This window comes from Belonocnema kinseyi, chromosome 5 (genome assembly GCF_010883055.1).
Source record: "Belonocnema kinseyi isolate 2016_QV_RU_SX_M_011 chromosome 5, B_treatae_v1, whole genome shotgun sequence".
In the NCBI taxonomy this organism is placed as follows: Eukaryota; Metazoa; Arthropoda; class Insecta; order Hymenoptera; family Cynipidae; genus Belonocnema; species Belonocnema kinseyi.
In genome coordinates this window covers 103,495,462-103,506,348 of record NC_046661.1, presented here as the reverse complement: position 1 = coordinate 103,506,348, position 10,887 = coordinate 103,495,462, and the positions used below count along the sequence as shown (strand labels likewise).

The window sequence follows — 10,887 nt, the reverse complement described above, 5'->3', positions numbered from 1 at the left end:
CCATGTAAAAAACCGTATTGTATCAAAATATTTATACATTGATACATTTCACGAAATTGAAGCATTTTTGGGCAACAAAAATGAAATTCTACACAAAGAAAATTAGTTTTTTTATCAAAAAATAAGAATTATCAATTAAAAAAGATAATTAAAAAAAATACTTATAACTTTTAACCAAAGAGATGAATATTGAACTAAAAATATAAATCTTCTAGAAAAAAATTTGCTTCTTAACAAAGAAATTCAACCAAATCATTCAAACACAATATTTGAATACTCAAGCAAAAATGAATAATTTTAAAACAAAAATTGGCATTTTAGTAGAAAAAACGATATTTCTACTAAAACAGATAAATTTTTTAATTAAAAAGATAAATTTCCAAAAAAATAGTGGAATTTTCAGTTAAGAAATATTGTACGAAAAAAATTGAAAACTTTATCCAAAAAGACGAATTTATAACTAAAAAGGATGAATATTTAATAAATTAGTCGAATTCTCTACCAATCAGTTCCATTTTTATCCAAGAAAGATCAAAGTTGTACTAAAACAGATGAATTTTGAATTTAAAAAATTTAAATTGTTTAAAAAAGTATTGCAATTTTCACCCAGGAAATATTTCAGATCTCTTTTCAACACTAAAATATTAAATTCAAACAACAAGTGGATTTTCTACGAAATAGTTAAATTTCCAAAATAAAACAGAAGGATTTTTAAGCGAAAAGGATGTCTTTTCAACAAAATTGTTGAATTTTCAACCAAATAGTTGTATTTTTACCGAAGAAAGATGTAATTTCTGTTAAGGCAGGTGAATCATAAAATCAAAAAGAGAAACTTTAAAAAAGAGTTTGCAGTTTCTTTCGAACAATTACATTTTAGTTCAAGAAAGATGAAGTTTCTTGCAAAATCAATATTTTAATACAAAATAGGAATTGTAAACATTGAATTAATTTTCTGCCAAATAGTCGAATTTTTAAAGAACAAGTATGCCTTTTTAACAAGATTCTTACATTTTAAATCAAACAATTGCAATTTTGTCCAAGAAAAATGTAAATTTTACTTTCTTTAAGAAAGATGCAATATTTCTACTGAAAAAGATAAAGTTTTATATCAAAAAGACATATTTGCAGAAAATTATTTATCCAAACAATATTTTAGTTGATTTTTAGCAACAGTATATGAATTTAAACAACAGGCTAATTTTTTACGAAAACTTCTGAATTTTTAACCTAAAAAGACGAATTTTTAAAAAGCAAAAACAGTTGAATTTGCAACTGAAAAGGATGCCTTTTCAAAAAATTGTTAAGTTTTCAACCAAAAAATACAATATATAACTAAACAGTTAAGAAAATTAATTGTAGATTTATTTCGAGAAATTTTTTATTTAAAGTGCCAAATATACTTTCGATTTGACAAATTATCTTTTTAATTTATAGAGTAAAATTATTAAACCGTTTCAGTCTATAAAATATTTTTGATGATTTATAAGCGTATTCAATTGGGCTAAAATAATATAGTGTTAAATGATCCAAAAAATTTTGAGCACCATCAAATTGAATTGAAATCCCGAAGAACAAACTTACCGACTAAAAACAGCTGAATTATAAAATAACCGAACCAGAAAAATCCCCAAATTGAAAAATTGAAAAAAAAATTTCTGTTAAATATAATTTATTTATTTAGAATAAAATAAAAAAGATTTTTTAGAGTTCAAGTATTTAAAAATTTATAGAATACTTTTTTTAATTTAAAATAGTAATATTTAAAAAATATATTTTTCTGAATTGAAAACTTTGTTTGAAAATTTGCATAGTATTAAGAAAAAATTATCAAAAATTTTCTCAAAACCCGAATTGTTAAGGTCAGGTGAGCGTAGCCTCAAAAAATGTCAAATCCAACTTATGTTCCCACAAAACGCTATATCCAGTTTGAAAAGTAATTTAGAAGCACAAAGAAGCTTTCGTCTGGTCCTAAATTTTTATCATTATAAGAAAGGAAAAAAAAATTGTTACTTATTAGTGCTTCTCAATTAATTTCCTAAATTTTCAACTTGATATCACGTTTCGTGTGAATGTAATTTTTGATTTAAAAAAAAGTTTTAAAAAATCATGGCTTTAATATAATTATATAAAATATAATATTTATATAGTAAATTTTAATATTAAAAAAAATAAATTATGATAGACAATTTTATCTAATTTACAGTTTTATATAACTAAAATATAATAATTATGGTAATATTATTTATTAGTGATAAACTAAATATAAATATAATTTAATATGCACAAATCGAAAATGTTAAGAATTATGTAAGGACTAAACAAAAAATATATTATTCATTTTTCACAAGTCATTACCGAATAAATAATTAGATTAAATATTTAAGTGAAAATTTAAAATAAAAATAATTAAAATAAATGGAGCACATTTTACTACTTAGCTTGCATCAATGCATAAAAGAAATTCGAAAAATTTGTGCTTTTTTAAATTTTCTAACATTGTATATTTCTTATCCGTAATTAATTTTTTCAATTATCAATTCAGCAAAAATTTGTAATGTAAATTATTTGTATCGAAAAATTGCCTGACATTTATTAATCCTCTATTTAATTCTCATTCTCAAGAAGGATTGTTTACATCTACCAATTTGAACTATAATCAATTTCCGTTTGAAATGTTCATCAATGTTATTATGCCGTATTACATTTATATTTACAAAAGAAAAAAGTTTTTAAAAATTCCTAAGATTTAAGATTTGAACATTTTCATTACTTCAAAAAAAAAAAAATAAATAAAAAATCAAGCACCTTAAAAACTTGAAAAAAAAATGTTTCTAAAATATTGATTCAATTTGATGTCAGTTAACTATGTTTAATCGAGTTTCAAGAATCTTTTTTCTAAGTTCGAAAGTGGCGGATAAATGCCGTCAGACATTTTAATAAATCGCGTTTCTCTTTAGTTATAAATAATAAGTGTTGCCTAACTAAAGTCGACAATTCGTTTAGTTCAGAATAATTTATAGAGTGTAATTAAGAATGTAATGTATATAAAAATATGAGAAAACAAAGAAGTTTTTGTCGAAGGTTATATAAAGGTATCAAATATTTAGATTTGATTTCTGGAAAACGAATGTATTTTATATTTGAATGAATATTTTCCTTCTTTGAATCTTGTATTTCTGGTAATAGATTGTGAACAAATCAGGTGTCCGTGGAGTTTTTTAAAAATAAAGCTTATGAAATTTCTAACAAAGTTATCAGGGCATGGTTTTAAAGAAAGTTTTTCCATTTTTTTTATTTAACTGTAACAACTCATTTAAAAAAAATCGAAAATGCCATTTTGTAAGAGTTTATCTAATTTATGCGAAAGTACAAAGAATTAGTGGGGAAACTCGTCTTAAATGATATCCAGCAGTATCAGATATTTAAAAAAGTGTTTACAATTTTTATAAAAAAATTAATGAACAAAATTTAGATTTTCAGTTGAAAAGATATATAGCTATTGCAGATTTGTGTTTTTAAGTGAAAATCTGAAGAAGAAAAAATTTGGATATGACTTATAAAAAAATAAGACCCTTTGTTAGTAATTTAAGCAAATTTTATGAACAGATGCTTAAGCTCATCATTTTCAAACAGATTTGTTAGGTTTTTTAACAGAAAGTACAATAAATATCTTGCGTATAGCTTTTTGTGCGATTAATTGATTTCAGACAATTAGTGTTATTTTTTTGAACGAAATTAATTAACAAATGCATAATATTGTCATTTTTCAGTGAAAGGAATTCATTTTTTTTAATCAACTTTAGATATGTTAAAAATATCTCTTGATATGATACTTGGTGATAAAAAAATCATTTATATTTTCTTAAACAAATTAAATTTTAAAAACGCATTGTTTTGTTATTTTTTAACATATAGATTTTATTTTAGTAAAATAAATTCCCAAAATATTTCTAGTAGCTCTATATAGTTATTTTTTATTAATACTAAACAATTAGTAATTGTTGCCAAAAAATGTGATGAATAAATCCATAATTTGACTATGTTTTAGTAGATAAATTTAGTTTCCTTAACGGAATCAATTAAATATGTATAATTAATGGGTCTTTACTATGAAATTTTGCTGTTAGACAAGACTTCATCAATTATAAACAAATTTAATAAACAAATTATTCTGAGGCCGTTTTTAATGGAAACGCCATATTGTTTTTATGAAATCGAGAGTTTCTAACCGAAAGAATTAATACTGAATTGCGGGTGGATAAATATGTTATAGAAACACAATTTTATTTGGGGAAACATTCATGAACTGAGGATTTTTTAAATATATTTTATATAATTTCGGCTGATTTTTATAAATAATGGTAAAAATAATAAAAATGTCCTGCCGGATAATACATTATCATAACAGAGAGACCTTGCTTAAAAATTTAAGTCGATTTCATAAAAAAAAAACATGGTGTTTCCATTAAAAACGGTCTTAGAGGAATTTGTTTATTTAATTTGTTTGAAGATTATGAATTCTTGTATAACAGGAAAATATTACAGTAAAGGCTTATTGGTTATGTACATTTAATTGTGTTAAAGAAACTAAATTTATCTACTAAAACATGAACAAATTATGCATTTGCTTATTACACTCTTCAAAAAAAATCACTAATTGTTTATTAATTATAAAAAATAATTATAGGGAGCTGCTGGCAAGGCATTAGGAGTTTATTTCTCTGAAAAAATAAAATCTGTATGTTGGAAAATTGCAAAAAAATGAATTTTAGTAAACAAATAGAAATAATTTTTTCGTAACCAAGTATTATATTTAGAGGTATTGTTTCTGTTATAAAAATGAATCAAATCTACTTGCAAAAAGACGAATTTATTCACTTATTTATCAAATTTGTATAAATAATTAACAAATGGTCTCTATTTTTAATTAGTCATATCGATTTTTTTCTTCAGATTTCCACTCAAAAACAGACATCTCAAGTAGCTATATATCATTTTTACTGACAATCTAACTTTTTTTGCCTAATTTGTTTATAAAAATTGTAAACAATTTTTTAAATATCTGATACTACTGGATATCATTCAATACAAGTTTCTCAACTAATTCTGTATATTTTTGCATAAATTGGATAAATTCCCACAAAATGAAATCTTCGAAAAATAAAACAAAATTTCATTGTTAAACAAAAAAAATTAAACAACTTTTTAAAAAATATGACACGACAACTTTGTTAGAAATTTCATAAGCTCTAATTTAAAAAAAAATTAAAAATCGGTCGCGCGGCATCATTTCTCGGAAGGAATATATCCTGGTGGCGTTATTTTCGAGTTTGACTGTTTTTTCATTGATTTGAAAATATTTTTTTCTTAGTGCAGATTCTAAAAAAACATGCTTAACCGACATACACACACACACACACACACACACACACACAAATAATGTTTAGCTTATACTTCTAAAAAATGAGATAATTGAGGTGTAGTAACAACGTGAATTGAGCAGGAAGCCGAATAACAGCTGTTGGCGCTGATAGCTCAGCCGTACTTAATCGTACTACCAAAAATGCACTGTCGGTAAACATCGCATCGTTCTTGGCGGGAATTTTAAATCAGAATAAAAAAAGCAGCTTGTATTCTTCTTTTTGTGATTGTTTATTGACATGTCTTACTTGGTCTAGGAATAGGACGAGCGTGGCAAGTGATTAAAGGATGCCCGTGAACTTGCTGAGAAGAATCGATAATAATTTTTCAAGAAAAAAAATAAATAATTTATTGATTTATTTATAAATTGGAAATCACAAATGATAATATCCTATTCACTAATTTTTCCCTCATCAATTTTAAGGGCGTGGAGTCTGAACGATGTCCTAGTTTCTATTTGGCTCGCGAAAATGGAAGGCCAATATTCACATCCATTCACTCAACTTTGGCTGATGGTTTAGCAGTTCCCATGGTGGGATATAATGCTTTTGCAACAGCTAATCCCTTAATCGACAAATTGGTGGTTGTTAAAGAAGAGTGGATAGCTATAGCAATTCTCAGATTAGTCGAGAATGAAAAGTGTATTGTGGAAGGTGCTGGTGCTACAGGATTGGCTGCCATTCTTTCTGGACAACTTGATGAACTAAAAGGAAAAAGGTTTTTATCACTATCAATTAATGGATAAGTATTCATTGAGCATCAATAATTTAATCTGAAATATCAAAAATAAGTTCTTCACGACGAATCATAACAAAGCCACGCAAAAAAAAAGTGTGCGGATCTGGTAACAAGACACACGTATTCTTATGGATTTTGGGGCGCTGAATTTAACTTCGGTATCAAAAATCACCCATCACCTCATGGTCGAGCCATAACCTCAAAAAATGACGAAAAATCATGCACTGAGGCAAATAAATTTCAAAATAATGCCAGTGATGCAAATTTTCACTTTAAAAACATGTCGACAACTGTGAAGGATCAACCCTTGCCTGATATCAACTTATTTAACATAACTTTACATAACAGAATCTGACCTCACCTAAACTGAATTAACAGAAATTTATTGAACTACACGTAAATAAATATAGTATAAATAAACACGATAGTATAAATATATCCCTTAAGTTTAAGAAAAGCAGGGAGAAAAATTTTTTGAATAAAACTCTTATTCATTTGCATGTTTAAGTTACAGTTCTACATTTTAATTAATACAAACATTGTCAGGTTAATTGAAATAGGGTCAATTCTATTTGTAGTTATACGTTTCTTGAAATGAGTAATGTGCGTCTAAATTTTTAATCACCTGTAGTACAATGAAATGAATTTTATTGTGTTACAACGGGAACACTTAAGTTAAGTTGTGTTGCGTTAAGCAAAATGTCGTTAGGTTCCGTTAAGCTAGATTTATTTGTAGGTTAAGATCGAGTTAACCTATTAAATATAGCACACATTTAAGACTGAGAACCGTACGCTTACATAGCTACACGTGCGGTTGAATTTCATTCGGCTAGGTTAGGTTAGGTCAGGTTTTGTTAGGTTAGGATAGGTTAAACCTCTATGTAGGTTAAGCCGAAGCTGAATGAAACGGTACCGCAAACACAACGGGACAACACAATGAGTGTAATTGTGTTACGTGAAGTTAAGTTAGGTTAGGTTAGGTCAGGTTTTTTAGGTTAGGATAGGTTTGCCCTCTTTGCAGGTTAACCCCAAGCTGATTCAAACGGTACCGCACACACAACGGGACAACACAATCAGTTTAATTGTGTTTCGTGAGGTTAGGTTAGGTTAGGCTAGGTTAGATTTATTTCTAGCTTAGGCTCGAGTTGAGCCATTCGATGTAGCACACATTTGCTACTGGGAAAATATGCTTCCAGGGCTTTAGGTGTAGTTCAATAAATTTCTGTTAATTCAGGTTAGATGAGGTCAGGTTCGGTTGGGTAAAGTTATGTTAAATAAGTTGATATCAGGCAAGGGTTGATCCTTCAAAGTTGTCGACATGTTTTTGAAGTGAAAATTTGCATCACTGGCATTATTTTGAAATTTATTTGCCTCAGTGCATGATTTTTCGTCATTTTTTGAGGTTATGGCTCAACCATGACGTGATGGGTGATTTTTGATACCGAATTTGAATTCAGCGCCCCAAAATCCATAGGAGTACGTGAGTCTTGTTACCAGATCCGCACACTTTTTTTTATGTGGCTGTGTAATTGACGAATTTTCAATCACGAAGGACTAATTTTTATCTAAATAAACAAAAAAATTTTAACAAATAAGGTTGAAGTTCGTCCTAAAACTGATGAATTTTCAAGCCAAGAAGGCGAATTTTTATTTAAATAAAGTTTTTTTCCAACTAAGATAGATGACTTTTCTATGAAAAGACAAATTTTTAACCAGTTGAATTTAACGAAAAAAAAAGAAAATTAACAAAATAGAATAATTTTTAATCAAGGAAGATAAATTTTATATCAATTAGATGAGTTTTCAACTAAAAAATATTTTTTATAAGACGTGTTTTTAATAAAATACTGTTATTTTCAGCAATTTTCTTGGATTTTAGAGCCAAAAAAACGAATTATCTACAAGAAAGTCAAATTATCGACTCGTAAATACGGTTTTTAAACGGAAAATTTTATTTTTTACCAAATATTTAAATTTTCTTAAAAATAGTTTAATTTTCAACGTAACATTTTAATGTTTAACCAAAAATATGAATTGTCAACAAAAAAGTTCACTTTCAACAAAATTGTCGTATTTTGAAGCCATAAAGACGAATTTTCTACAAAACACTTCTATTTTAAGCTAATATGCTGAACCTTTGGACTAACAAGGAATGAAAATGTTTTAAATAGCGTAACTACAAACCGAGTAATGGTAGTAAATTTTTAGCCAATAAAGATAAATTTTCAATCAAGAAAATTAATTTTTTTACCGTAAAAGAGGACTTTTCAAAAATAGAGTTAATTTTTAAGCTAAAAGGTCGAATGTTTTCAGAAACAGTATACTTTTACGAGTATACCCAAAAAGATGAATTTTGAGTAAGAAATATGTATTTAAATAAAAAAAAATAATTTTTAACCAAATAGTTACATTTTAAACTTAAAAAGATAAGTTTTTATATTTTTGTATGTATTTTTAACCGGTTAATTTTTTGTTCAATATGAATTATTAACGAAATTTTTAAAACAAAAAAGTTACTTTGAAAGAAATAGTTTAATTTTTTACCGAAATATTAAATTGTTAACAAACTATGTGAGTTTTTCAGCCAATGAGTTGAATTTTCAAATGAAATAGGTAGGTTTTAAACCAAACGTGGAATAAGAGAATTCTTAGTTGAAAAACCTAATTTTTCGCATAAAATTTCAAAAAGTTGAATTGAACCAAAAAAGAATATTTTTTCACAAAATAGTTTAACCCTCCTACAAAAAGATAAATATTTATACAGAAAATTAGTCGTCCACTTAAAAAGATGAATTGTTATCAAAATATATTAATTTTCTACAAAAAGTTGAATTTTCAACCCGAAAATATGAATGTTCAACAAAAAGATCTATTAAACAAAATAATTGAACTTTTCACAGAATGATCGAATCTTTAACAAGATACGTGAGTTTCTAACCATATATTACGATTTTTAACTAGAAAAGATCAACGTTGAATTTCAAATATTATTTTAAACCAAAAATGGGATAGCTAAATTTTCAGTCAAAAACAAAATTATCAATCAATAGAAAAAAGTTATAAATACGAGGTGTGGCTATTAAATAACCGAACTTATCTTGCTGCCAATGTGTTGCATTTATGCGACGAAAAGTTTTAGTCTAACTTTGTCACGTGACACTTCCTCCACTCTGAGCTCACTGGTCAAGCCAGCAAGTCGCTTGGTTTGACTGTAGCAGTCGTATAAATCAGTCTACGCACCAGTGACGCGCCGAAAAAATGTAGAGTGTTCAGAAGGAGCAACGGGTGAATGTCAAGTTTCTTGTTAAAATTGAAAATCGTTTACCGAAGCTTATGCAATATTTAAAGAAGTGTACGGTTCAAAGAGGGACGTGAAACGACCGAAGATGATCCTCGCCCGGACGGCCCAAAACGTTACAAGCTGATGAAAACATTCAAAAAATCGGTGAAATTATCTACAAAGATCCTCGTTTAAGCATTCGAGCAGTTGTTGAAATCACAGGAATCGACAAGGAATGTCTCCGCCCAGATTTTGTATGATTCCTTCAACATGCGGAAAGTTTGCGCAAAAATGGTGCCGAAACTCCTCACTCACAAGCAAAAGGAATCACGAATGAACATTTGCGCTGACATTTTAAACAACATCGACATCGATCCAGACTTCTTGGAGACAGTGATCACTTGTGACGAATCGTGGTTTTTTACCTATGACCCCGAAACAAAACGCCAATCCATGCATTGGAAGAGCCCGAAATCCCCAAGGACGAAAAAAGCCAAGATGAGCAAATCCAAATTCAAAGCAATGATGATTGTGGTTTTTAATATTCGAGGCATCATTTACGTTCACTGGATTCCTGAGGGTCGGACCATTAATCAGCATTATTACATCGAGGTTCTTACTGTCCTTCGAGAGCGTGTCAGAAAATGAATCAGAAAATGGCATCACTGTGTTGGACCATCCTCCCTACTCACCTGACCTTGCCCCCTGAGACATTTTCTTATTTCGCAAAGTCAAGTCGGCAGTGAAGGTGAGAAGATTTGAAAGTGTGGAAGCAGTTAAATCAAAAGCGGTGGAGATTTTGAACCAGCTGACAGAAGTGGGCTTCCAACACTGCTTCAACCAATGAAAGACTCGTATGAAGCGGTGTTGAGGTCGCCAATGGGAGTACATTAAAGGTGAAAAAAATTCGACTGTAGTTGGTGACGAATGAAAAAAGTTATAACAGCAGTTCGGTTATTTAATACCCATACCTCGTATAGGCTGATTTTTGAACGAAAAGATGAATTCTCGAAAAAACATGCAATAGTTAATTTTTGAACAAAAGTTTTAATTAAAATGAAATACAACTATTCAATTCAACCAAAGACTATGAATTTTCAACAAAATAGTTACATTTATAAATAAGATAAAAACCAATGAACGTCAATCTTCAATAAAAAATACTTTTTATCAAAGCAGTTCAACTTTCAACTAAGTGGTTGAAATTTTGATTAATAACGATGACTTTTAAACAAAATAAGTATATTTTTAATAAAATAATTAAGATTTCAAGGGGGAAAAAGAACTTTATGGAAAGGAGAAAGAAAGCTGATAGGGGAAAGAGTGTGAGTCTGAAATATGGAAATGATTTTCAAACTTATTGTTAAACAGTACCTTTGCACGGGGATATTTTGCAAAATTCACAAACTTTGTTAAAGTACTTAATTTTATCTAAGTTGGTAACGTTA

General features: G+C 28.0%; 1 protein-coding gene across 3 annotated transcripts in view; it reads left to right on the top strand.

The window, feature by feature from the left end:
* LOC117172661 (L-threonine ammonia-lyase) overlaps positions 1 to 10,887 on the top strand; it is a 65,100-nt gene that overhangs the window by 49,134 nt on the left and 5,079 nt on the right. For all 3 annotated transcript variants that reach the window (XM_033360786.1, XM_033360785.1, XM_033360787.1), the window contains one exon: positions 5,846 to 6,138. In XM_033360786.1, coding sequence (XP_033216677.1) covers positions 5,846 to 6,138 — 293 coding nt within the window. The remainder of the gene's footprint in view (positions 1 to 5,845; positions 6,139 to 10,887) is intronic.